A 27,980-nucleotide genomic window follows, 5' to 3' on the forward strand; every position below is an offset into this window, starting at 1 on the left:
CTGGTGACGAGTCCTTGCTTCCCCAATGTTGAAGAATAACACCAAAGAAGCACCCCGAGGCAAGGTCAGAGTAGAAATTAGAAGTTTATTAAAGGACAGCAGAAAAGACTTCTCCCGGAGGAAGAAGGGGACCCAAGAGGTGGAATCCATGGAAGTGCGGTTGTCTCTCCATTTTATAGTTTCTTTCAGTGATGGAATGTAGGTGGGAAGGCCCGAGGGGTGGGACACAGGTGGGCCAAAGAAGTAGTCTGAGCAGGAAGGACTTCATTAACACTTCTTTGGGATGGACTTTGGCCTAGGGCCTTTTCAGGACTTCATTAACATTCCATGAGCTGTCCTGCGTTTCCTGGAATCATTCTCAGCATGGCCTCCATTTTAGATTTCACTTGGTATTAGACCCGATTTACCTAACTGCACTGACTACCTAACTTTAAATCTGGCTTCAACAGCAGCATCTTACAGAAATTTTTACAAACGTATATACACAGTTCACATTCAACCACTTTCACATATTTTCAGTACACACAATTACATAATATTATAGTCATGTCTCAGTTGTTGCTCAATAAAAACACAAGCCACTGCCTAGACATCACTGTAGCAGTTGAGCTGAGTATAATTACAATTAATTTTGTCTATGCCCATACCAGAGAGATGTAAAAGCCCCTAAGAAACAAAGAGTTCACAAATACTTATTTTTTTAAGAGCTACTTAGCAAGACCCTGTCTCAAAATATTGCTGGGCAATATTAAAACCTTTACCAACAAATCAGATTTTTTAAAAACTCTCCTGCTTACCAGAAATATTCTTGATTAAAAAAATACAAAAATGAATGCTGTCTTTAAAATAAATCACACTTGTATTTTAAGATTCCAATATGGCCAAGTGTTACTGATGCTTTCTAACATTCTGATGGAGTCATTTAATATGACTCCAAATCACCCATTAAGTTTAAAAGTGGCTTAAGTGCCTTGCATCAAAATTGTAAAAATCCCTGGCTATCCTTCCTGGAGCCAGGTGAAAAACCAGCCTCTACCTCAGAGCAAAGCCTGTCCAAGGGAGGGACATGACCTTTGTCCTTGGAAAGACCCACAGAGCACTCCTAGGCACATTCCCACCCTGTTAAGTTGTTTATCTACAAATAACAGAAGAGATCTGCTGTGCCAGGTGTCCCTGACTCAGTCAGGCTAGGTGGGGACCCATAGCAACCCCCTAGCAGCCACCAATCAGCATGAGACAGGGAAATACCTGGGATGCCAGATGACCCTCCCAGTAGTTTATGGTGGTTGATAACATGCTGGGAAACCATGTAGTTCAGCACGTACACCCCTCGTGGCCTAAACCAATCAGTTCAAATGAATACCCCTTTTGTACTGACCAATCACCCCTACCCAACTTGTTCCCGCCAGTGAATGTGCTAATCATGTTTTAGAGTTGTTATTTGATTTTCCTGAGATGTGTGATGATTTGCTAAGAGATGCTATGATGTACGTGGGGGTCCCCGCCTTCTCCAAAGAATGTATAAAACTGCTGCAAACCCTGGGCTCGGGGCCTCTCAGCATCACCAGTTGCTGTGTGCGCACGGAGGACCGAGCTAGCTCGCAATAATCACCTCTTTGCTGCTTACATCGATCTTGGGTCTCTGGTGGTCTTTTGGGGGTCCCGAATTCGAGCATAACACCAGGCACATATAAAAGGAATGCACTTTGCTTCATATCAAATGCCCTAAGATTAATCACACTTTTAAATCAAATTGTTTGAGGTAAACTTTTACAAATACAGTTGGTTTTTGTCTAGTGTTCGCATAACAAAAAAAAAATACTTTTAAAGATCAGTCTGATGTTAAGATACAACAAAGGACATCTTTCTTTTTTTATTTTTTACTATTTATTTTTTGGTTGTAGTTGGACACAATATCTTTAATTATTTATTTATTTTTATGTGGTGCTGAGGATTGAACCCAGCTCCCCTCCTCCGCACCCTGTGCTAGGGAAGTGCTCTACCACTTAGCCACAACTCCAGCAACCCCACAAAGGACACTTTAACACAGGAATTCCCTTGTAACTTGCCAATGGTTATCTTGTTCAACACCTGATAATAATTCTATTGGATATATTTAAAACAAATATATCTTTGCAGAGGTGGGTTCCATCCTTACTGCCTAGCATTCAAAGAGTTAAAGAGGCCAAAAAAATGCATGCCCTACAACATGGCATTCAGAACATAAGGCACATTGCTAACACTAAGGGCACAATTTCTCCTCTACTCTTATTCTACATGGTCTTGCATCACAGTTGTTTCATTGTTGTAGCAATATACTGAAGTGGTAATGAACACTCTGGTGGTACAAGAAACAGAGCCAAATGAGACTGCAACCAAAGACAAGACAACATTGTGCTATTCCTAAATGTGACAACAGCTCAGACAGTGGTAACCTGTGAGACCAAGGACTGTTTCTAAGACTCCTGGGAGCCTAGCCCTTTAATTTTTAGGTTTTTGAATTGCAAAGATGCAACATTTTTCTTTTTCTTATAATATAATCAAACCAGAATTTTTTTTTAAAGCAGCTCTGTCACTAAATGCTGAAACATGGTGACTCTCATGAATAAAGAAACTTTCACTGTATTTGGGTAAGAAGAAGGAAAAAAAAAAGTCCATAGCACTGCACATTATACTTTGTTTTAAAAGTTTCCAGTTGCATTTGTGAGTAAAGATAAGAACCAATTTTGTGTGGTAGAGAAAAGACAAACATGTTTTTTATAATTTAGTGTAAATTTGTATGTATAATCATTTTATAGGGAAATTAATAATAACATGCTCAGTATTATGTATTTGAACAACAATGTGAAAATGAGAGTGGAAATGGAAAAGGAAAATTGTAAAGGGAAAATGTTCTTTATATGTTTTTTATTTATTTTAATAACTTTAAGAAGCTGACCATTATTAAAAGACCCATGGTTTTACAAAGTCACTAAACCAAGTCTTATATTCTTAAGCCTTTAAGCTAAAAAATCTCAATAAATACACGGTATTTAAGTCCTATAAACCACTGGTTAGAAGTTTCATCATATGAGCATTATTTAAAATACAACTTACTGACATATTGTACTTTCATGGATTACACATAAATGTGTACAATAAGCTAAAGAATTTGACTAGGGGAAATAAGCTATAATTTCTAAATAGAGAAATATAAATCAATTTATCACTGACACCTTTAAATAGTAAAGCAAATATCAAAATTACTATCTTATTAATAAGCTAATCTTATTACTCTTTTTGGAAAATATCTGAAATATTTCCTGAACATATTTTTCCACCATCAACCAGCAAAGCTTCAAAATAAGTTAAAAAAAAATTTTTCAAAACTACAATTTTTTTTTTATCATAAAGTAAGAGAGGATTCATATTAAAAGAACTGAACCAGAAACCTTCTTGGCCTCACTTGGGACCAAGTTTTAAGTACTTGTAAGTCAGTTTACAAGCAATTCAATAATATTTGTGCATAATCAATACTCTAAGACTTCATCTCACTCCAGTCAGAATGGCAGCTATTAAGAATGCAAACAACAATAAGTGTTGATGTGGATGTGGGGAAAAAGGCACACTCATACATTACTGGTGGGACTGCAAATTGGTGCAGCCAATATAGAAAGAAGCATGGAGATTCCTTGGAAAACTGGGAATGGAACCATCATTTGACCCAGCTATCCCTCTCCTCAGTCTATACCCAAAGGACTTAAAAACAGCATTCTACAGGGACACAGCCACATCAATGTTTATAGCAGCACAGTTCACAATAGCTAAACTGTGGAACCAACCAAAATGCCCTTCGGTAGATGAATGGATAAAAAAATGAAATATTACTCAGCAATAAAAGAGAGTATAATCATGGCATTTGCAGGTAAATGAATGGAGTTGGAGAAGATAATGCTAAGTGAAATTAGCCAATCCCCAAAAAACAAATGCCAAATGTTTTCTCTGATATAAGGAGGCTGATTCATAGTGGGGTAGGGAAGGGGAACATGGAAGGAATAGACGAACTCTAGATAGGGCAAAGGAGTGGAAGGGAAAGGGAGGGGACATGGGTTTAGAAATGATGGTGGAATGAGATGGACATCGATATCCAAAGTACGTGTATAAAGACACGAATGGTATGAATATACTTTATATACAACCAGAGATATGAAAATTTGTATTGTGTAATATGAATTGAAATGCATTTCGCTGTTATATATAACAAATTAGAATAAAAAAATTGAAAGTATAATATCTGTGCATATAAAAGGTTATTTATCCTAATTTATACTATCCCAAACCTATTGTCCAAACAGGTAGAAATCTTTCTATATTAAATCTCACCTACTAAATTTTTTTTCCATGTGCCTTGAAATTGATATATATCATTGCTCATACAATAGTGATAAAATACTGAAATTTTCACTGTTAAATTAATCATTATTAAAGGAAGAAAATACAGTTACTTTCCCAGGTAAAGCATTATTTTCCCACAAAAACAATCAGTGCAATCCAAAAGAAAATAACCTAGAAGAATGCAAATCCTGTGGTTCTTTTAAACATGCAAAGAATAAGTCAAACCATTTAATTTGAAGTTGAACTTCTCTTCCTTTAAATGCATTGTGAAAGCTGGCCTTACTGAATGGCCACTATGATTTCTGTTCACCAAGAAGGTTTTCAACCCTGCTTTTTTTTTTTTTTAAGAGAGTTGATTCTTTCCCAGGCCAAGAGAACCTTACAGTGGCACCTGAAGAGTGTGAACTCACTCAAACCTACTAAATCTTCTTTGGAACTATGGAAATCCCCACCTTTGGTAGCCAGACTGCTATTCTTTTTTTTTTAAACTGGAATATAAAGTGGTGGTCACAATCACACAACTGAGCTGTCTCTTTCTGAATTAACATTCTGGGATATATAGCCAAAGGAAAAAGACGAGTGGAATGCAGATAACAGATGTGTTGTGAAAGAGGAACAAAGAACAGAGAAGTGAGGAACAGTCATGAAATACTTCTAAAATTAGGTGCATAGCCAATCTTGTAATAGGAGGCTTCCTGACAAAACAGTTTGCCAATCAGAGTAGATAATTTGAAGGGACACACACGTTTCATTTTCTACTTAGCCACCAAAATGCTGCCTTGCTAGCTTATAAAATGTCAGAATACTTACTAGACAATTTAAACCTTGGGGATCTTATTTTGTATTTGTTTGATCATTACATCAGGAAAAAATCTCTATGATGTATTTTTTCTTAGAATATAATTTTCATTCTGACTATTATCCTCCCACCACCACTACCCCCCAGACTAATTTATGGAAAAAAGAAGCAGGACATGCTACACCTGTGCATGAACGTGGAGTGTGAAGAGAGTGGGGGGGAGAATATAATATGAACCATAAAAACATAGTGAATGTTTTTGACCAATCTATAAGTACGTGGCAGTCATGAAGTAATCAGTGGCCTGACTGATATTATTACTCTGTCACACTAAATACTGTAAGGCTCACCGTACTTGTAGAAAACAAAAACAGTTTCAGAAAGTACAAAAACTTAAAGCATTGTCCCCATGTATTTTATAAAAACAAACTGTCTTACATTAAAATTAAGTGGTGAGCCATCACCATGGCACATGTGCCTATAATCCCAGCAGCTTGGGAGGCTGGGCCAGGAAGATTGTGAGTTCTAAGTCAGTCTCAGCAAAGGTGCTAAACAACTCAGTGAGACCCTGTCTCTAAATAAAATACAAAATAGGGCTAAGGATGTGGCTCAATGGTTGAGTGCCCCTGAGTTAAATTCCTGGTAAATAATAATAATAATAATAATACAATAACAATAATAATAATGAAATAAAAAAGGGCTGGAGATGTAGCTCAGTGCCGCAGTCTGGCTGGGCACAATTCAGGAGCCCCTTGTCAAAAGAAACGAACTTTATTTTTAGAACCACACACACCAAACCACACAGCTCCTCAGGAAAAACCTTCAGAGCCCAACTGCCCTCCTGCCTGCTCAAATACAGGACATGTTAATATTTGAGATCCTGTCTCAGGATCCCAACTATCAACTGCAGGGGTTGGGAGCCTCCCAGCATATGGAGGTGGCACTGTTGGTTGGACACTTACGCCCTCTGGTGATAGAGGTGTTAGTAGCAGTCTCCTGTTGTAACTTTTCCCCTGATGGCTTTTTCTGCTGTAAACTTTCTTCCTCAGTCTGACTAGTTCGAGAGACCTTCTCTTTTACTTGAATCTTTTCCTCTGTCTGACTAACTTGAGAGACCTTCTTTTTTACTTGAATCTTTTCCTCTAACTTGAGAGACCTTCTCTTTTACTTGAATCTTTTCCTCTGTCTGACTAACTTGAAAGACCTTCTCTTTTACTTGAATCAATATGTCTTCTCCTTCCTCTACCTTTGTCTGAACTGAAGGCTTTGGACTAAGCAAACAAGATACGAACGTCCACAATGTCAATGTGCCAACTGGCAGAGTTCCTGGGCTTTTCTTTTCTATTCTTTTTAAATCTTCACCATGATGGTTCCATTGTGATAAATTCAACAGCTCAGTGGTAAAGCACCCCTAGGTTTACTCTGCAGTACCTCAAAAAAAAAAAAAAAAAAAAACAGTTCTGAGCTACACCTTTTCAACTCAATAAGGCTCAGCTATGTCATATCTTTCAGGTTACCAGCTCAGCTAACAGTGTTTGGCAACACTGTCCTCTGCTGAATATTCTCATTGGCATCTGTCATTTGTGCCAAATTAGTCCTCGATTTAGAAGCCTAACTGGAAGGTGGAGTTAACTTGGAAATCAACATAACCCACAGCACCAGTGCTCTCATTTATCCTTTTCACTGATGTCTTCTCCCCAGTGGGAGGCTTTGGCAACTTCCTCCTCAGCCAGGGGTGCCATAAAGCCTGGCCCAGGAGATTCCATTCTAAAAACACTGTTTAGAAGTCAAGTCATCACATCCCCTCAGTGCATTTCCCCACTCTCTGCTCTGGGGTGGGCCCCTCAGCTTCCCCCTCCTGGATCGGCCTCCATTGAGGACCACATAACCATCTCAGAGTAGTGACAATGCAGTAATGGGGATGACCCTAGGGGCTCACAAAATGTTTGGCTCATTTGGAGGCATCCAGCAGTTTCTGGGAAGGCATACCCAACAGTTCAGTCATACAGGCCACTTGGTCCCCTTCATCCTCCCCAAGTAGGAGTGGGTAACCTGTCAGGAGCCCTGTAAAATGCAGCCTAGGCTCCACATATCAATGGGCATGGGGTACCTGGTCCAGAGTATCACTTCTGGAGCCTGGTAAAAACGCAACTGGATGTATGTGTAGACACACTGACGCGCCTAACGAGCTAAAATCAATCACTCTAATACTGCTTCTACTGTGCTGCTTTAACAAAATGTTCTCGGGCTTAAGGTCACAGTGAATTATTCTGTTTTTGAGCAAAGCATCCAAGCACTGCTAATTTGTAGACCTAAGGCAGGCTAAAGCCCTGAAATTTACTCCTGTTGATGAACTCAGAGGTTCATACTCAGCAGTTCAAATGTCATGCAGATGTGGTTGCCTAAGAAGAAATTCTCCAACTTGTGTATGACACTCATGGTGGGGCAGGTGTTCCAGGATTTGGATCTCCTTCACTGGTGAAAGGCTTCTCATTCTGCATCACCTTCAGGGCCACATGCTGGTGGACTTTGTAATTTTAGGCCTTGACAACATGACCAAAGTTCCCCTTTCCAATGACCTTGAGAATCTTATACTTGTAAGTCACATGATTGTGGGGCACCTGCACATATAATCTCTGGTCGTCATTATAGCCACCATTGTTGGGTCCACCTCTCATGCCCTGGTGCTTCATTGCATTTGGACCAAAGTCCAAATAGTTACCATTTCAGGGTAACTAAAAATCTCATGGTGTTCGAAGGCTGTTAAATTTTGCATATATTGTTTCACTGCTTGTTCAGGAGTCACCGGGGTGGCTTTTGCCTTCCCCATGCCTTCCATGGACTTCAGAGAGGTGGAACTCCCCTGCCATCCGTAAATGCTTTCCAGCTGGGGCACTGCACCCCTGGCAAGCCCATTTTGCCCATTTGGTTATGTCGTGAGCACTGCCCTCTAGTTACTGTTATCCCCAAACAGTTGCTGATCTTGGATCTGTCCGTGGCTGTGACTGCTAACTTGCAGGTGATCCTTCATTGTGAGCTTAGTGCCACCAATCCTGTGGGTTGCAGAGACAGGAGAGGAGGCAGGGCGATGGGGTGGGGCGGGGCCCCCACACCGAGTCCCGGGAAAGCCTGAAGCTGGCGAACAGGGCTGTCCCCCCCTCTGCATAAGTTTCCTCATTAACATGGCCGCTGGAGAGGAAAATGCACTTCAGGGCTGCCGTCTCCTCCGCGGGCCCCGCTCGCCCCCTTCGCTGCAGCCCTCCTCCTCTTCCTCCCGCAGTTGCAACTGCCTCGCTCCCAGCTGTGCACTGCTGGCTCCCCGAGTCCCTCACACAAGGGCGCCAAGAGCTGGCTGTGATGCAAGTACCTACTAGCTCCAAATCCTCCTCCCAGGCTCGCGCGCCCCCCACACCCTGCGCACACTCACACACAAGCCTCATTTTTTAATTTTTTAATGGGGGCGTGGGGTGGGGGGGATGGGGAGTAGCCGGGATTCCAGCAGGTTGGGTAGCTGAAGCAGGATCACAAAGCCACCCTTCTGCAGCTTTAGTGAGGCCCTAAGCAACTTAGCAAGATCCTGTCTCAAAAATACAAAATAAAAACGGGCTGGGGATGTGGATCAGTGGCAAAGCGCTTCTGGGTTCAATCCCTGTGCCTAAATAAATAAATAAATAAAATTAAAAGGCGGGGGGCGGTGAAGAGGCTGTGATTCAGGATATATTTCAATGGTAGAAGGACTCCTGGGTTCTATCCCTAGTTCTGAAAAACATCAGCAAAAGTAAAGAAAGCAAAATTGTTAATGACTTTTCCTCCCAGCCCCTGGCTCCCCAGTGCCTCCGGGGATCTCACTGTACTTACCTCTATAGACCCAGGTGCACCCTCTGAGCCAGGGGCACTACAGCATCTGCTCGCAACCCCCTCCCCGCACCCCTCCGCGCTCCTTTTCCTCTCTCCCCTCGCCCGCTTTCTTCCCTCCCCCTTCTCTTCTCCTCCCACTCCAACCTCCCACCTTCCCTTCCCCCTCCCCCCATCTCTCTTCCCACTCACCCACTCCCCTTCTTCTCTCTTCACTCCAGGGGTGGAAGAGGAGAGAGGGTTACAGCATCTAGGAAGCGCGGACTGAAAGACTCTGCCCTCTACATCGGAAGTTGTCAATAAATTTTAAATATTTTAAAAGTTATTTATATGTCAGGAATACTATTATTCATATCTATATTGTAGATGTATCTAATAGAATTAATAAGCTATTGATGGACAACTATAACGAGATGACAGTGATCACATCGACCAAAACACAGATTGAAAGTGCCCAGTTCAAAAGGTCTCACTTTCGTCAGATCCGAAGGGAGAGTAATACTATTCCCCATCTGACCTGAGGCGTTGCAGTGGCGTCTAGCCAAAATTTTGGCCACTTTTTAAGCAAAACACTTGACATGTTCCCATACCGGGAGTCGAACCCGGGCCGCCTGGGTGAAAACCAGGAATCCTAACCGCTAGACCATATGGGAACTCTTGGTTGGGCCTTCCCCAGTTTCGTATCTGTCATTTACGTGTGCCTCTCTGCCACACCTCTCACACCAACTGCGCATTAACAGGTTCGCCCCGCCTCTGAGATTCATCGCGACTGCGGCTGCGTGAGCCCGGGAAGCCAGGACTTGGGCTGGAGTTGGAATCTCCCACTTTCGCGACCACCCCAACCCTGTCTGGCTGCGAGCTGGATTTAAGGCAGAAGCTCGGAGGACGAATGAATGGCACTTTGCTGTCTTCAGCAGTGTTAGCAGAGGTCGCAGTTTCATCCCTTACAACAGCACTGATCAAAGTAATAACTGAATATGTTCTTTGTGTACTCTCTTTGGCTTCAAGATATCACCTTGTTGATAGCGGGATTTAAAAAAATAAAATAAAATAACCGCTTAAGGAGCGGAGAGAGGGAGGGAGGACTTCTCTCTACACAACCCCATCCCGGGTCACAGTACAGTTCCATTTGAGTTCTTCCATTAGGCTTTTCACTGGCTACTCATGCTCAACGAGGCTAAATGTGGATCCCCTTCCCCAACACAATTACCAGCGTTTAAGTAGAAAGGCTCAAGAATTAAAATGCATAATGCCGGTGTACTGATGGACTTAGGTTAATGAAACACAATGGAAGCTCCAAAATTAAAATTCCTATTTACACTGATCATATGCAAAATAAAAGGTGGCCTCTCAGACCAGAGTAAGGTGGATTAACACCATATGCACATGGTGGAAAAGTTGGGCACAGGATTTACTTGAAACCTCAAGTTTATGAAATACCAGATATTTCCCTTATCATCACATTAATTACAACCTCAAACCCAAAATCCTAATAACTGGCTGATAAACTCTACTTTAAAAAACGTAAGAGCTTGAATAAGGTAACTATAGCTTTCACATCAGTCATTCACTATTATTCTGTACAGTTGATGTAGTTTTATTTTACAATTAAAAAAAAAACAACACTACAAGCAAAGTTAAAGACAAACTGGGAAGAAATATTTACATCTCATATTATGAACAAAGGATTACATACCCCCACCACCCCTGGCAAAAAACAAAAACAAACAGAAAAAGAACCCCTAGATACTGCTAAAACGATAAACCACCAGTAGAAAAGTGAAACACAAGAGTTCTCAGAACAGGAAATACACAACTGGCCCTTCAAAAAATAAAGAATGTCTTTGCCTCACTCCTGGTAAGATAAAGGCAGGTTTTTGAAACATAGACAAGTCTCTTCCTAAACATATCCAGGTCAAACCTTTTTTACTTCCTGGTTTAGATCCTGCTAAGGGCTACCTGTCTACTCAGGTGTTTGTCTTTGAGAGAGAATCTCATTATGTTGCCAGGCTAGTCTCAAACTCAAGGCCTCAAGTGATCTCCTGCCTCAGCCTCCTGAGTAAATGGGACAACAGGGGGGCACACATCACACTCAGGTAGATGTTTGTATTTTTATTAACTCATATTGTCCTGATCTGTTGGTCATGTACAATCTTCTCCTCTATCCAAGTCAATTCTGAGGATCTGGTGACCCTGAAGCACTACCTCTTATCCTTTCCTGCCACTGTTTGTGAAGTATTTCATCATCCAGGAATGAGACTGCAGTTGGCTCATCTATGAGGTCGTTCAATTGTTCACTAACACGAACAACCTTGTACTTGCTCTCTGCGGTGGGGGTGGGAGTTTCCTATGATAACATGGGCCTAAAAGTGGTTCCAAAGAAGGTGACTTTCATATTACTCAGTTTGGGAAGAAATGTTTATATCTCACAATGTGAACATAGGATTAAAAACTTGGAACTTCACACCTAACAAAGTCGAAAATATGAAGACCAATGACATTTTAAGGAGAGGGCATTAGCTGGATTGGAGGTTGGAGCAGGGACTATTTATGAAAGAAGAATGCCTGAGAAAAGACAGCCACATCCATGAACAGCTGTGCTGAGTGCCTGCCTCTGTGGACACGGTCAGGCAGCCCCAGGCTCCAGCTGCTTGAGTTTCTCCTGGATCCCCCGGAGTTGGCTTCGACCCCAGTTGATACGGGTCTGGAGGCTGGCTATATCTGCAGCTAGCTGTAGGCCTGGGGGAAAGAAGAGAAAATGTCACCGTGGTATGATAGTGTGACACATGACTCAGAAGGCTCTGCCTGACTCCCCAGGGACTGCAAAGATTCCAGGCCTCTCTGGCCTTCACACTATTCCTAAAATGTTCCTGGTATGGCAAATCATTGGCTGCTCCCAGACCTCACTGGACACACACCCATATCCTCACTTCTTTCAGGTCTGTGATAAAATGTCATCTCTTCAGAAGACTTCCCTGCCCGCCTTATCATCCAGCAGAAATGAAAACCTCATGGATGGTAACACCTTCTCCATGGCCTCATTCCCTTCCTCCTTCCATCATGGCACTCCCTCCCTCCACCTTTTTTCTCTGTCCCTGAAAGTGATCCATACTCTGGATCCACCTCTAGGTAACTTTTGCCAATGTCTCTGCTATCTAGTCCTCCCTATCACCCAGTCTCCAGTCAGTCCTCAGTTTTAAGCCTCCCATTCACAGCAGGGATGATCACACATCTATTTTACTGCTCCCTCCAGGAAGCAACTTTCTCCTTTTGGTTTCTGGGACACCCCACCTTCTGGGCACTGTTCCAGAGTCTCCTCTTCCACACCTCCCATTCACACTCCCAGGCTTTCTTTAGATCTCATCCCGTCTCAGCTTTAACCCTGCACATCTGTGTTAACAAATTGTGGATTTAAACAACAGCCTACTGCCCTGCAGCCTGCCCACTCCGCCTGCCCACTCCAGCTCCATCCTCCCAGGGTTGTGGGTGAAGACCATGGGTTCTCCTGAACTCTCTTTCCCTTATTCATACATCCAATCTGTCAGCAAATGCCAAGGCCTCTCCTCTCAAAACATGTGCAAGTTCCCACTGTTTACCCCACCTTCACTGGCTTCTCATTCCTGGATGCTTCTGGCACCTGCTACTTCTCACTGTTCTCCAGTCTATCTCCACTCAGTATCTTAAAGGATTCCTGTTACCCATGAGCCACCTCATGGTTCCAGAAGTCCTCATTAGGGCCTACATTACCAGGGCCTGGCCTTCCTGCCCTTATTCCTGGCACTCATGCTGAATTGACTCCATTCTAGCCCACTGGCTCATCTCTGTTCTTCTGCCAATGCACCAAGAATATTTCCCTTAGGGCTTTTGTGCTGACTGATTCCTCTGCATTGAACTCTGTTCCCCCAGATCACCCACACAGCTTTTTCTTCATCTCCTCAGACAGACCCTCCCTGGCCATCCTTCATAAAATAGCTGCCTTAGCTCACTCCTATCCCACTCCTTTCTGTGTTACTTTTTTCACAGTTTTCACAGACTGACATTATATTAAAGGCCTACTCATTTATTTGACATTGCCTTTCTCTCCACCACAGAATAAAGTCTCCATGAAGGCTCTTTGTCCCTTTTGTTCCCCACTGTATTCTACACTGACAATAGCCAATGAGTACCTTTTGGGGAAAAAACAGGTATGAAACAAAAGTTTGCAATGGAGTAAACCTGCAAAGTCCTAACATGTTATTGCTCAAGTGCTCTCTGGTTAGAGAGCCAGAAAAATAATTCAGGGCCACATGGCCAACTGGCAGGATCTACTTACCATCCCGGAAGCTGGCTTGGGCCTGCCGCAGACTGTGAGGAACCAGGATTCCAAACCAGTTCAGGGGGTCCTGTGGGGCTCCAGAGGGCTCTGGCTCTGGAGTTTTGGTAGGGCCCTTGCGCCTGCGCAAAGCTGGAAAAAGAAAGGTTGAAGGTGAATGGTGTCTTACTACAGGACTTTGTTGTCTTGATGACAATGTTGAGCTTACTCTGAGCTCATGATTCTAAAAAACACTGAATGTTGGGAAATCCCCACCTTTTATGTTCCTAGATATAGCACCACCTTTCCTCTTGTGATTCAGATGATACTCTGTCCACTTCCTCATGACTCCCCAGTAAAACTCACAAATGATCTTGTTTTCCCTTGACAAAGCCATGCACTGGTCTTACCCATTTTGCCTAATGTGCTGAAACATCTGGAAGGACCACCCCACCCCAACTTCCCATTCTTTGTCTCTCAAATAGTCAACTAGAATTATAAGCTTATTCCTCCAAAATAGTTAAGATAATAAGATTTTCTGTTCGGCTGAGAGTTCCCCTGACTGCAAAACTACCCCAACTGTAATGCAACCCACCTATATAACTTCTCAAATCCTCCCTATAAAAGTCTAAAGCCAAACCACACTACTAAAACATTCTGATCTACAGCTCAGAGGCGTTTTGTCTTTGATATCGGGTAGGGTCCCTAACAGGAGAAAGGGGACTCACCTGACTCTCTGGGCCCCACCTCCTCTGGAGTCTGGGCATCAGCTCTCACCACCCTGAAGGTCTGGAATCCGTTCTGGGTCTCACTGAAGGACAAGGGGAGACAGACCTTTGAGAGCCCTGGCCTGGGCCTGCACTCCTCCCTCCGCTGTCGAAGGTTCCTCACCTGGCACACACACAGACCTGGGGTTCCATGCGAGAGGCATACTGCAAGGGCCCTACAGACTTGGCACCCATTGCGTAGCGAGCCTTTGCAAGCGAGAGCCAGCCCTGAAGAGAGGAAAGCTGTGAGACCCAGTTTACGCCTGTGGGCTCTTCCCCCTTTCCCCAGGCACCCACCTCCTCCACTCGAGCGTTCAGCGCCCCCCGCTTCACTTCCAGCTCCTCCAGGTCTCTGAGCAGCTGCAGGAGAAGCGAGTCCAACTCCACCCTTAGGTTGGGCGCCGCCATGGGCCAGCCACCCGTGGCTCTCAACTGGTCTGAGGCCCCCGACCCGGAACCACCTCCTTCCCGGTCGCCCAATCACCGCCAACTGCGCCGGTAGGACAGCCAATCGGGGCGCTAAACACGCCCCTGAGAAGCGTTCCCCACCGTAGCCCGGAAGCCTCTGGTCTCCAGGCCCTGCGGCGCCTTTTAACTGCAAGCTCGGTCCTGGAAACTGCATGGATGAATTGGTATCTCTGGTTAGCTCCTCAAGCGAATCCGCCAACCGGACGGCGAGAGATAAAGGGGGTTATGAATTACTTCACGAAGCGAATGAACTTTAAAAGCCGCTCTACCGCCATGGCAATGTAAAAAGGCGAAGTTGTATGACAACTATTTTGATTAAGGGAGCAGCGGCTTTAAACTTAGTGCCAGAGTCTCCCCAGTCATTCGTCTTGCCGCTTTTACAGTTGGTGGGCTATTTTCAGCTGTGATTATGTTTTAGCGGTTTATCGTTTTAAAACTGGGCAACGTGCATTGGCGTAGCGGGTGGTGAAGCCGGGAGCAGACATCTTTATTAACGGCTTCCTGACTCCAACTGATTGGTTGCGACCCCTTCCGCTCTTACGCCATCTTAAAATGGGGCATTCTTCTGACAACGATAGACTCTGACGAAACCTCTGGCGACCTTTTTGGTTGAGGGCGGAAGTGAAGGCCGCCGTCGCGCCGACCACGCCCACAAGTTCTCGACTCACGTGGAAGCGGCGCTCAGGATGGTAGGAGCGATGTCTGAACTCCGGTTTTAGAGGTGGGGGGCTCGCAGAGGGCTGTGGTTATGGTGTTGGGGTTTGGGGGCAAGCAGTGACAGCCTTGTATTCCCCAGCTGCGCCGTGAGGCCCGCTTGCGCCGCGAATACCTGTACCGAAAGGCCCGCGAGGATGCCCAGCGATCGGCCCAGGAGAAGAAGGAGAAAGTTCGGCGCGCGCTGGAAGGTAAGCTACCCAGTCCCTGCAGGGCAAGACGAGCCATTTCAAAGACCGCGTAATCCAACTGTGTAAAACAAAATGCTAGATTGTTTGTGCTAGTGTGGACGAGCACGTTTTCAGTATTTACTGCCCTCTTTTCTTTCCTGTGTTAAACCATGATGCAAAGAAAAGACCACGGACTCCAATTTAAATCAAATTAAAGCAAGCTTGTAATTGTAACTCCTGGGGAGCTGAATCTCCCGAAGCCCTTAGGAATAGAAGACAGCACCGCAACTCGCTAGGAGCGCAGCTTTATAGCACAGAAAGTTGCAAAAAGAGGGGTGGGGTGTCTTGAGAACTTACAGATAACAGGATTTTGACAAGCATAACACAAAGGCAGGTAGTAGGTTCATGGTCCAGCACTTAGGGAGTTAATTTAGATCCCAACATCAGAATTTATGAGGCACCACTAAAGTTTCAGAGAGGGTTGTTATCTGGTCAGGGAAAACCAGGCATGGGTGAGTTCAAGGCATGGGTAGGCATTTTAGAAGTCGCAGTAATTTATAGTAAAGCTGAAATTAACTTTTCATGCCTTTGTGAGGAGATAGCTCCCAGTCTTGAGGGAATTAAGGAGATAGCTCCCAATCTTGAGGGAATTAGGCTGGGTTTATCACCTGTTAGGTTTGTGAATGTTCCTTCCATATGTCGGTATCAATTACTTGGTATTTATGCTGAACCAGCTTATTAACTTTATTTACAGTATGCAAGTTCTTTCAAAGTTTTAATTTTTTTATATGATCTTATAAATTATCTCCCCCTTGGTGTTTGTTCTTACTCCCTTCAATATTGGGTTACAAGAATCTTAATCTTTAAGCACTGAAAGGATTTCCCCTTCCATGTGCAAGTGTGCCTCCAGGGCAAGCTGGAGGGCAGAGCTGGGCACACAGGTATTCTCAGGTTTAATTCTGTACACCAGAGTTGGAGGGGGTGGTACTCCACAGCACAGTCCCCAGCCAGCCCTGCTTAGTCCACAAAGGAAATCTCTGACCCAAAGCCAGCTGAGGCATTTTCTGCATTATAAGTGGATTTATTGTTGAGGGTTTTAGGGTTGCTGGCCTACCTTCCTACAAGGTAGGACATTTATGTATCTTTAAAAAATTAATTTTGGGGGGCTGGGGATAGAGCTAAGTTGGTAGAATGCTTGCCTCGCATGCACAAGGCCCTGGGTTCAATCACCAGTACCAAAAACAAAAAATTAATTTTGGCCTGGGATGTACCTTAGCAGTACATCCTTGCATGCGTAAGACCCTGAGTTAGATTCCCCAGCATCACAAAAATATTAATAATAGTTGATTTCGTTTTCATTGTTAGCAATAGAACTGAGTACTTCATGCATGCTGGGCAGGCACTCTACTGCTAAACCCCCAGCCCTAAAAAAATTAATTTTTAAATTTTCATCTGACTGTATGCTTGTGATAAAATATTCTAAGAAGCTTTTAGAGATTTAAGAGTCATAGAAAATGAAGTTCCCTGTGACCACAGATTGGCAAATAGACCAACCTGTTGCCTTTCTTTCTCCCAATAATTCTGTATTGCCTCTGCTCAGAAAGGAGTAACATTTTTTCATCAAATTTGTACATTCCTGTAAGCTGCAGAGTATAAAATGAGAGCATTTTTGCTTATGTCTCACTCAGCCCACGTTTTTCCCCTACAGAAAACCGCCTGATTCCCACTGAGTTACGCCGGGAGGCTCTGGCCTTGCAGGGGTCCCTGGAGTTCGATGATGCTGGTGGTGAAGGTGACTGTATACAGCATAGCCCTCCCTAACACTGAACCAACTCCTCTGCTCACTAGCCTCCCTGACCTTCTCAGACACACTGGGTACTTGCCCACCTAAGGAAAGTTTCCATGGAAACTGTTCCTGGAACTGTCCCCTAGGTGCCCTTGTGTCTGCATACATGGCACTATAGGGGCTTTCCCTAAGTGCTTCCAGTTCCATTTATACAACACAGTAGTGGTCAACTTATTTTCTGCTTTCTAATCATCTCCCCCCCTGGAATGTCTGCCAGCTCAGGAGAATGTCCCTAACACCCAACATGACATTGCCACTCAAATGTTTCAAGTATTGCATTATTCAAAAACAAGGAAGGAATCGCAAACACTTTAGATGTTTATTGTGAGGCAGATGAGTGTGTCAACAGAATCTAGACTTTTGCAAACATGGAAGATTCCATCCCTCGGTTGTACTTGTGCTTGGTAGCCAGTGGGCTAGTGGCCACCTCTTAGCTCTTGTGAATGTGATGCATTCCCATCATCGAAGATTTCTCAGACAGATTTAGTTGTTCCCAGATTAGCAGTTTATTCCCCCAAAATTTTGAATTCTTGTCCCTTGGTACTCCTAATAGGTGTGACCAGTCATGTAGATGATGAATATCGATGGGCTGGGGTCGAGGATCCTAAGGTCATGATCACCACCTCCCGGGATCCCAGTTCCCGCCTGAAGATGTTTGCAAAGGTATTGGTGGGCAGGAAGCGAGTGGGGGACATCGAAGACTAACACCCCTAATCTTAAGATTTAAGAGTCATAGAAAATTCCCCCCTGGAATGTTTGCCAGCTTCTATGACTCTTGATGGGCTCTCTGATCCATGTGCAGGAGTTAAAGCTTGTGTTCCCGGGTGCCCAGCGCATGAACCGAGGTCGGCATGAGGTGGGGGCACTAGTGCGAGCCTGTAAAGCCAACGGGGTCACTGACCTCCTGGTTGTACATGAACACCGAGGCACACCTGGTGAGGCTGGTGGGAGGGAGACGGGTCTGGAGGTCTCCTGAGGGCAGGTGGGGTTTCTGACAGCACGTTTGGCTCCCACAGTGGGGCTTATCATCAGCCACCTGCCATTTGGCCCTACTGCTTATTTCACACTGTGTAATGTGGTTATGAGACATGACATCCCTGACCTGGACACCGTGTCAGAGGCCAAGCCTCATCTCATCACGCATGGCTTCTCCTCCCGGCTGGGCAAGCGGGTAAGTCTAGGGGCCTTGGGGAAAGAGTTGGGGACCAGGCCAGGTATTTGCTGCTTTCCTTCTTTGTACTCCAGGTTTCAGACATCCTCCGTTACTTGTTCCCTGTGCCCAAAGATGACAGCCACCGGGTCATCACCTTTGCAAACCAGGATGATTATATCTCATTCCGGTGGGTCTTTGGGCTTTTCCTGGGTTGGCATCGTGGCCTTTGTGTCCTTCATACTATGGCTGACGCACAGCATTTTCCAGCTCACACTCCTGCCACATTCTTTTCCTCAGGCACCATGTTTACAAGAAGGTGGACCATCGCAATGTGGAGCTAACTGAGGTTGGGCCTCGATTTGAGATGAAATGTGAGTTTGAAGTTTATCCCACATTTAGAGGGGGTAAAGGAGGAGAGGCTGGTTGAGATGATAATGTCCTGTCCCTCTGTATCCAGTGTATATGATTCGCCTGGGCACACTGGAGCAGGAGGCCACAGCAGATGTGGAATGGCGCTGGCACCCCTATACCAACACTGCACGCAAGAGGGTCTTCCTGAGCACCGAGTGAGCCTGATCTCCAGTCAGGATGTAGACTTGGAACCTGAGAGAGGGGTCTGTCCCAAACGGGCCTTTCAAATCAGGTGTGGGACTATGGTGGGCTGGAGGGTCCAAATAAATTCTTTGTATTATACCTTCCACCTACCTCTGACTGGTCAGGATTGGTATCCTGTCAGGCTAAGCTTGAAAGGTAAAGCCCATGTACTGTCCTTGGGTAGAGAACCTGATAGCTGTGGGATGGACTCAGGCTTTATATCAACAAGGAGGTTAATATGATCTGATCTGGGAGGTTTGGTGTGGCTGTCTCCTTGGGAATTGGGCCCTGTGAGTGCTAATAGAGTAGACACTGGTAGCTGGGTGAGACATTGTCACTGGTGACACACTGACTTCCATGTGAGCATGAGCCTGACTTAGAGGGCCTAGGCTGGGCTCAGTGTTAAACGGGACCTCTCCCCTGCTACAGTCAGGTGGGACACCTTCCCTCCATTGACTGGAAAGAGTGATACCAATGGCCCACTTCAGTTCTCCCATGGGAGGATTATCCAAGGTCACATGGGGAGGGTCAGTGCAGCCCTGGGAGGTAAGGTTTTCTTATTGGCTTCTCCCAGTTTATGACCGCCACCTCTCTGTGCCCATATTCTCTCTCTGCACCCAAGGGCCCTGATCTTAAGCAGACTTGTTAAGATCCTACATAGAATGGACTTGAGTTTACTGGGAGGAGAGGAATAACAATAAGAAATTTCTCAGGCAGGTGGGAGGGGGCCTCTAAGGAAACATGTCAGGCAGGGCAGGAGAAAGGTTGGGGGCATGGTTCTTCATAGCTTTCCTAAAAGCTGAGTGATGGGGTGAGGTAGCAGAGGTTATCTGGATGACTGTGCAAAGGCCCTGGTGCCAGTGAGAAAGGGGATTTCAGAAGTGGGAGCAGGTTACCAACTTGGGCCAATGTTTGGGGGAAGACTGATGGGACCTTGAGGGACCCCTGCAGCTTAGCCCCACCTACAGAATCCATTTCCTTCTACCAGGCCCCTGCCACTTTGCCACAGCTTCGCTGTATCCTGAGGAACTTGTCATTAAGTTTTGTTAGTTATAGAAATTTCAAAACACATAGAAAAGTAGAGTAATATGCTGTCCTGTGTTCATTTCCTTTGGCTGCCATGACACAATATCATAGACCAGGTGACTTAAATAACAGAAACTTATTCCCTCACAGCTCTGAAAGGATAAAGTCCAAGATCAAGGTGTCAGCTTCCTCCAGGACTCTAGCAGGGGGTTCTGGAGGAATGGCAGGGATCCTTTACATGCTCTCTAGCATCTAGTGTTTGCCAAGCAATGCTTCATCACTTCATTGTTAGCCTTCATCTTCACATGTGTCCTCCTTTTTCTTTATCAAATCGCTCTCTCTCTTTTACAAGGACCTATGTCATAGGTTTAGGGGCCAGGGGATGACCTGAGATAAGCTCTGCATTTCAAGATTCTATCTTAATTACATCTGCAGTGACCCTATTTAAAAATACAATCACATTATCAGGTCCTAGGAATTAAGATGTGGGATATTTTTTGTGGGGCTGGCCACCATTCTACCACTGCATGTCCCCATAATTCATCTCTAATGGTCTTTAGCTTTGGACCCTTCTCTAGCCCACATGTCACAGCCATCCCAGGTCTGTCCAAGGATACCCCCTGCTGGGGCTCCTCCCACTCCAGTTTCCCCAGTACTGGGTAGGGGTTTTTCCTTTCCACATTTTTTATTGGTGTATTGTTGTGCATAATGGTGGGATTTTTTTTGTCATATATTTGTGCACACAGTATAACGATGTAATCTGGCCAGAGTCACACCCCAGCCCTTCCCTCTTTCCACCTCCTGTTCCTTTTCCTCTATTATCTCCCTCTGATTTTTATGAGATCTGCCCCCACTTTTCTTTCCCCTTTTTCTATCTAGCTTCTGCATCTGGGAGAAAACATCCAACCCTTCACTTTCTGAGTTTGGCTTATTTCGCTTAACACGATGGTCTCTAGTTCTGTCCATTTTCCTGCAATTCACATATTTTTTTATCGCTGAACAAAAACTCCATAGTGTCCCTATAACACATTTTCTTTATCCATTCATCCATTGATGGTTCTCCTAGGATGGTTCCATAGTTTGGCTGTTATGAATTGTGCTGCTATAAACATGCATAGGCATGTATCACTGTAGTATGATGACTTGGATTCTTACAGATAAATACCAAGGAATGGTATAGCTAGGTTGTACAGTGGTTCCTTGTGTAGTCTTTTGAGGATCTTCCATACTGATTTCCATAGTGGTTGTACTAATTTATAATCCCACCAACAGTGTAAAAAGTGTTCTTTTTCTTCCCATCCTCTCCAGCATTTATTGTTTGTATTTTACCTTATTTATTTATTTTTATGTGGTGCTGAGGATCGAACCTAGTGCCATGCATGTGCTGGGCAAGCACTCTACCGCTGAGCCACTACCCCAGCCCATTATTGTTTGTATTTTGATCAATACCATTCTGAGTGGTACTTGCATTTCCCTAATTGCCAATGATGTTGAACATTTTTTCATGTATTTGTTGGCCATTTGTATTTCTTCTTTTGAGAAGTGTCTGTTTAACTCATTTGCCCACTTATTAATTAGATTACTTGATTTTTTTTGTTCTTTATACATTGTGGATATTAATCCTCTATCAAAAGAATAGCTGGCAAACCTGTGGGTTCTCCATATCACTAATTCTTTACTGTGCAGAAGCTTTTTAATTTGATGCCATCCATTTATTAACTTTTGGCATTGTTTCCCAAGCTTTAGGGGTCCTATTGAAAAAGTCCTTGCCTATGCCTGTGTACTGGAGTGTTGACACTACATTTTCTTTTTGGACTAATTCCAAGGTCTTTGATCCATTTTGAGTTGAGTTTTGTACAGAGAGAGATAAGGGTCTTCATTCTTTTAATATAAATAACAGCTGTTGCAACACACAACTAATCCAGTCAGGGTCACTCCTGGGTTGGCATGAAATAATGACAGAGAAATACTTTTTTTTTGGGGGGGGGGGGTTCTGTGATGGCCCCTCTGACCCAGCTCCCAGAAATGAGGCAAATCAGGCAAGAAAGGGAGCAGCCTCGAATCCAGGTTTTATTGGGAGAGGCTGTCTGAAAGAACATTCTATCCATATAAGACAGGGGGGTAATGTTACAAGGGGCAGCTCACACCCAAAGCTCTGCTTCTCTGCTGAGGGGAAATGGGGATCCACCTGCCTCCTGGCTGAAGAAGTCAGTCTCCACATTTCCATCACTCAAAGGTAGGGGGCGCTCAACTCCTATGTGGCAGCTCCCAACAAACATCTTTCCCAGGATCATTTGTTAAAAAGGCTGTCTTAAATGTACATTTTTGGCACCTTAGTGAAAGGTCAGATGACTATAGGTGTGCGTGCTTGTCTCTGTGTCTTCTATTCTGTACTATTGGTCTATGTGTCTGACTTTTTAAAAAATTTTTTAGTTATACATGGACACAATATCTTTATTTTGTTTATTTTTTTATGTGGTGCTGAGGATCGAACCCAGTGCTTCACATGTGAGAGGCAAGTGCTCTGCCACTGAGCCACAACCCCAGCCCTATGTGTCTTGTTTTTATGCCAGTACCATGCTGTTTTTGTTATGATGTTTCTGTAGTAAAATTTGAAGTCCAGTATTGTGATAATTGCTTTGGCTATTCTGGGTCTTTAATTCTTCCAAATGAATTTTGGGACTGTTTTTCCTAGTCCTTTAAAGAATGTCATTAGTATTTTGATGGGAATCACACTGAATCTCTATTTTGCTTTTGGTAATATAAACAGGGCAGGTTCTTCGTGGTGATTTGGTTTTGGTTTTTAAGGGACAGGTTCTCCCTTTGTTGCCCAGGCCCTCCCCAAACTCTGGCTTTCAAACACCATTGATAGATTGGCATGTCTTCATCTAGAACTTTTTACAGGTAGATATCTCAAGGAAGCTTAAAGAGACTTGTCAACATTGCAATGAGTAGACCAAATTTGGACCCTAGTTCAGACAGATATACCATAATCATGGATGAAAACCTGAATACTAACTGGACATGGGATGATTTAAAGGAATAAATTCATAATTTTAGATGTGACTTGGTATTGTTGTTTTTATTAAGCACTTACCTTTTAGAGATAAATATGGAAATATTTATGGATAAAATGGTGTAAAATCTGTGATTTGCTTCAAAATAAAGTGGTGGAGTAGAATAGGTCGTGGTTGGGTCTGTGAAAGCAACATTGAGATACTGGCTGAGACTCACTATACCATGTTCTCTTCTCTTGTGTTTGAAATTTCCCCCAAACTAGTAGACTTAATCAGTCAATGCAGAGATGAACAATTGCTTCCATAGAGAGAGTGATCGGTAACAGAATACCACAATACAAACAGGTGGCCATTGAGGAATTTTTTTTCCCCACAAGTTTCTGAATTCAACAGGTATTTAGCTATTTTTAATAGTGGAAAACCCCACATAAAAATAGCCATTTTAACCATTTTTAAGTATATAGTTCAGTAGTATTAAGTACACTTAAATTGTGAACCAATCTCCAGAACTCTTTTCATCATTCCATTAGGTGTCTGAAAAGATGCACAACCTTCATCATAATTAAAGAAATGCAGAATCATCTGGGGAAACATTTGATGCCTAGAGGTTGGTAAAGGTTAAGTAGTCATATGGGGAACAGTCGCTGACATCTGCTAATAGTGCTCATAAAACAAACACAACCTCTGTTGTTATTAATTATGTCTTTAAAAACATAAATTCCAGTTGTAGGAATTTATTCTTCAGATATACTTGCATATGTTTAGTGATGTTCCTGAAACATTGCATTGCATATAGTAATAAAAGCAGGAAACCACATGATGAAAAGGAGGCAGATAACAACACACTTGAAAGCCCAAACAACTTGTGGCATCCTAGTGTTATCATTAGAGGGAAAGATGGCAAGGTTCAGAATCATGTGCAAACATGATCCCTCAGATTAAAAAAAAAAAAAGGCAAAAACTGACAGTTAAAAATAAACGTACAAGATGATAACCCCAGCATGGTAGTACATACCTGTCATCCCAGCAGCTTGGAAGGCTGAGGCAGGAGGATCATGAGTTCAAAGTCAGCCTCAGCAACTTAGTGAGACCCAGTTTCAAAATAAAAAAGAAAAAGGGGCTGGGGATGTGACTCAGTGGTTAGGCACCCCTGAGTTCAATCTCCCCAATACCAACTAATTAATTAAAATATGAGTACAGTAATCTCCTATCTCTTATCCTTGGTCAACAGGGGTACATACAATGAGATATTTTAGAAAAGAAAAAAACAATACTCACATAATTTTTTGTTATGCTTTAACTGTTGTCAGTCTTTTACTATGCCTAATTTATAAACTAAACTTTATTATAGGCATGTAAAGAAAAAAAAACATTATATATGGCATTCAGTACTATCTGGGCTTTCAGGCATCCAGTGAGGGTCTTGGAATGTATCTCCAAAGGATAAGGGAGGGACAATTATGTATCATGAATAGGAAATATCTGGCCAGGTACTTTAAAAAGCCAATAGTAATAATCTCTGGAGCATAGAGCTGGATTTGAAAGTAGAAGGACTAAGAAGGTGGTTTATTTTCCACCATGCACAGTAATGTATGTTTTCAGATATGTTGCTTTTACACTTAGAGAAAAAAATCCAAGTGCCTTCCACACTCCAAAGAAAATCATAGAACTCAGGAAGCAGTTCACTGGCCAGTAAATGTTTGCCCACAGTAACAGAAGAATCCCCCTCCTTTTTGTAAGCCCAATGCACCAGGAAGATATCCATCCTTCTGGAGATAATGTAGTTCATACACAGTTGTAAGGCTCTTTCTACATTTAGTTCATACACAAGTGTAAGGCCCTTTCTACATGCTTCTTTAATATCTACCTCAAGAACTTTCTCAATGCCACATCTAAAAATGGGAGAAAACACATAAACCATCTATCTGATAAAGGGTTATTATCCTAGTTCAATTTGCTGCTACAGTGCCATAAACTGGATAATTTATATGCTTACAGACCTGGAGGTTGGGAAGTTCAAGACCATGGTGTCTGCAGATTAAATGTCTGGTGAGAGTCTACTTGCTTTTTCATAGCTGTGTCCCCACAAGGTGGAAGTTGTGAACAAGCTCCCTCACACCTCTTTCTTAAGGGTACTAATCCCATTCATGAGTGCAGAATCCTCATGATCTAATCTCTTTCCAGGGTCCCATCTCCTAAAATCAAGACTTTGGATTAGATTTTAAAGGAACTCAAATGACTCAACAGCAAAGAAACAACCTAATTTTTGAAAATGTCCACGGACCTGAATAGACATTTCTCCAAAGACATAAATAACCAAAGGGTATATGAAAAAATGCTCAATGCCACTAATCATCAGGGAAATGCAAATCAAAACCACAGTGAGATATCACTTCACATCTGTTAGGGTAATTATATTTTTTTAAAAATTGGCAAGGATGTAGAGAAAAAGGAACTCTTGTGCACTGCTGGTAGGAATGGAAACTGGAACAGCCTTTATGGAAATCAGGATGGTGGTTTCTTAAAATATTAAAACTAGAATTACCATTCCAGGGCTGGGGATGTGGCTCAAGCGGTAGCGCACTCGCCTGGCATGCGCGTGGCGCTGGGTTCGATCCTTAGCACCACATACAAATAAAGATGTTTTGTCTGCTGAAAACTAAAAAATAAATATTAAAAAATTCTCTCTCTCTTTTAAAAAAAAAGGATTTCCATTCCACCTGGCAATCCCACTTCTGGGTATACATCCAAAAGAAATGAAATCTGTATCTGGAAGAGGTTATCTCATGTTCATTGCAGCATTGTTCATAATAGCCAAGATACAGAAATGAGGTCATTAATGGCCAAATGAAAAGGAAAATATGGAATACACATACCACACATGAACTTCAAGAGCATCATACCAAGTCAAATAAGGCCAAACACAGAAGGTCAAATACTATATCATGTTGCTTACAGCTGGACAAGGTGTAGTTCCAGCTACTTTGGAGGCTGAACAGGAGGATCTCTTTACAGCATTGATTGTAGTAATGATTTTACAAGTATGTACTTATTTCCAAACCAACTTGTATACTAAAATGTTCAGCATGTATATTTTTAAAAAGCATTGTATCCTACTCTTGGTATACCCTAATTTCTACAACTGTAGCCCTGTTGGGTATCTCCATAGTTTTCCTTTTGGTGCTACAAACTATGATGCTCACTGAGCAGCTGTTGGAGTGAATCCCTTGTGCCAATTACTAGCACTCTGTATTGAATCAAAGAGATAATGTGTAGAGGTGTTTTTAGAGCTAATACAAGATCTTCCTCTTCAGTTCTTATTACAACTTCAATATCCCATACCTTTACCAGCCATGTTCCAGCTTTTTCCATCTCTGATAGATCAAAGCAGTCTCAGATTACAGACTTCTGAAACTAAATATCAAAAGCCTTAAGGGCATGTTCTTAGATCAGAAAATTTCCTTCTAGTATGTCTTAGGAAAGAACATAGGATAGGGGGTAAGGTGTTCACTGCAGCCAGTTTAGTGGGCTTCCACCTAAATGCACTTAACACTCTTCTTTTCGGGGCAGGCCAGGGTCACAGGTACCTGGCCAATTGCATAGATCAGAGGCCCTGGGGGTGCCTCCAGCAATAATGTAGTAGCACTTCTTTGCCTGGATGTATTTCCTCTAAGAGAAATATATGGGGCCTACTCTGGCTAATGCAGATGTCCAGGTTCTGCCCTAGAGAGGTGACCAGCCTGGGGAAAAGTTGATAATAATGCAGTTTTAGGATTTCATTTTTTTAAGATGGGGAGAAGACATGCCGTGCAATTCCCAAGGATTTTCCCCCATTTCCTGAAGCAGAATTGCAGGGCAGGTCCTAAAGGTAGAACCCCTTCCTTCACAAATGGCTGGAAGTTGGGAGTTTTGGCAGTGGGGCCAAAAGGGTAGGATGGCTTTCTCCTTAGACTGTGTTCCCACAACCAGGAGCTGCTGATACCTGACCCAGGGAGTATCCAGGAGGGATTCAGAATACTGAAAACTGCAACCTCTGAGGAGATTTGAAGGAGCCTGGCAAAAACTACAAAAGAGACTAATCTCCCTGGCACTACTGTATGCAGATACTCCTGCTTGTAACTGGAAAGGAGGATGGTTCTCCAAATGGTTTGCTAAATGCTAGACTTATAGATGGGCCAGTGGGACAGTTCACTCAGCCTGAGGTTTTTTGGTTTGTTTTAAATTTGTTCTAATTAGTGATATATGACAGAATGAATTTTGACACATTGTACACAAATAAAGCACAACTTCTCATCCTCTGGCTGTACATGGTGCCGAGTCACACCGGTAATGTGGTCATATATGCATAGAGGGTAATAATGTCTATCTCATTCCAGCGCCCTTCCCACCCCCATACTCCTTCCCCTCCCCTTCCCAATCCAAAGTTCCTCCATTCTTCCCTACCCAACCCCTATTATGGGTCAGCATCCACTTATTAGAGAAGACATTCCACCTTTGGTTTTTTGGTTTTGGTTTATCTTACTTAGCATGATATTCTCCAGCTCCATCCAATTACCTGCAAATGCCATAATTTCTTCTTTAACCACCTGAGGTTTTTAACAAAGTACAGCAGTGGGAAATTTTTTTTTACTTGTCTTTGCCCCATCCCCTTTTATTTTTCTAGTCTAACAAACAAGGAACCTAGAGAAAAACCATAACCTTGGAACGTCAGTCATCTCAAATCTCCTCATAAGCTTCCTGAGTTAAGATGTGCCTGCCAAATTTCTCCACCATAGTTTTTCATTACCTTTACAACTTCAGTGCAGGTTGGGCTTCTGATAGCATTGTGCAGGTGTAGATGAGCACTGACCAGCATCCAGTCTTTTTTTTTTTTAATGTTTATTTTTTAGTTTTCGGCGGACACAAC

At 43.2% G+C, this 27,980-nt stretch overlaps 2 protein-coding genes, 1 non-coding gene and 1 pseudogene across 3 annotated transcripts; 1 reads left to right on the forward strand and 3 right to left on the reverse strand.

The window, feature by feature from the left end:
- Positions 1–6,694: 6,694 nt before the first annotated feature.
- LOC124106176 (dual specificity tyrosine-phosphorylation-regulated kinase 2-like) lies at positions 6,695–8,342 on the reverse strand (annotated as a pseudogene).
- Positions 8,343–9,609: 1,267 nt separating this feature from the next.
- On the reverse strand, positions 9,610–9,681 carry Trnae-uuc (transfer RNA glutamic acid (anticodon UUC)). Its single transcript has one exon. It is a non-coding gene; the product is annotated as a tRNA-Glu (tRNA).
- A 984-nt stretch (positions 9,682–10,665) lies between these two features.
- Ccdc115 (coiled-coil domain containing 115) lies at positions 10,666–14,549 on the reverse strand. The gene is made up of 5 exons (XM_046463745.2): positions 14,384–14,549; positions 14,211–14,314; positions 14,048–14,130; positions 13,341–13,472; positions 10,666–11,767 (listed from the first exon to the last, which is right to left on the reverse strand). The coding sequence occupies exons 1-5, from the start codon at positions 14,492–14,494 to the stop codon at positions 11,655–11,657; spliced, it is 543 nt and encodes a 180-aa protein (XP_046319701.1). The 5' UTR covers positions 14,495–14,549; the 3' UTR covers positions 10,666–11,654.
- A 93-nt stretch (positions 14,550–14,642) lies between these two features.
- On the forward strand, positions 14,643–19,141 carry Imp4 (IMP U3 small nucleolar ribonucleoprotein 4). Its single transcript, XM_046463744.2, has 9 exons — positions 14,643–15,243; positions 15,351–15,459; positions 17,147–17,230; positions 17,838–17,947; positions 18,087–18,219; positions 18,301–18,455; positions 18,530–18,624; positions 18,735–18,808; positions 18,895–19,141. The coding sequence occupies exons 1-9, from the start codon at positions 15,241–15,243 to the stop codon at positions 19,005–19,007; spliced, it is 876 nt and encodes a 291-aa protein (XP_046319700.1). The 5' UTR covers positions 14,643–15,240; the 3' UTR covers positions 19,008–19,141.
- Positions 19,142–27,980: the final 8,839 nt, after the last annotated feature.

Source organism: Marmota monax, unplaced genomic scaffold (genome assembly GCF_021218885.2).
Source record: "Marmota monax isolate L192 unplaced genomic scaffold, Marmota_monax_Labrador192_F-V1.1 WCK01_AAM20220418_F8-fsc00034, whole genome shotgun sequence".
NCBI lineage: Eukaryota > Metazoa > Chordata > Mammalia > Rodentia > Sciuridae > Marmota > Marmota monax.

Bases quoted from the DNA above. Each gene is read 5' to 3' on its own strand.
- Ccdc115 (XM_046463745.2), bottom strand. From the start codon at position 14,494: ATGGCGGCGCCCAACCTAAGGGTGGAGTTGGACTCGCTTCTCCTGCAG. The intron at 14,315-14,383 runs GTGGGTGCCTGG...TCCTCTCTTCAG, and splicing joins TGAACGCTCGAGTGGAGGAG to GGCTGGCTCTCGCTTGCAAA. The intron at 14,131-14,210 runs GTGAGGAACCTT...CTTGTCCTTCAG, and splicing joins CAGGTCTGTGTGTGTGCCAG to TGAGACCCAGAACGGATTCC.
- Imp4 (XM_046463744.2), top strand. The intron at 15,460-17,146 runs GTAAGCTACCCA...TTTCCCCTACAG, and splicing joins AGTTCGGCGCGCGCTGGAAG to AAAACCGCCTGATTCCCACT. The intron at 18,625-18,734 runs GTGGGTCTTTGG...TCTTTTCCTCAG, and splicing joins GATGATTATATCTCATTCCG to GCACCATGTTTACAAGAAGG.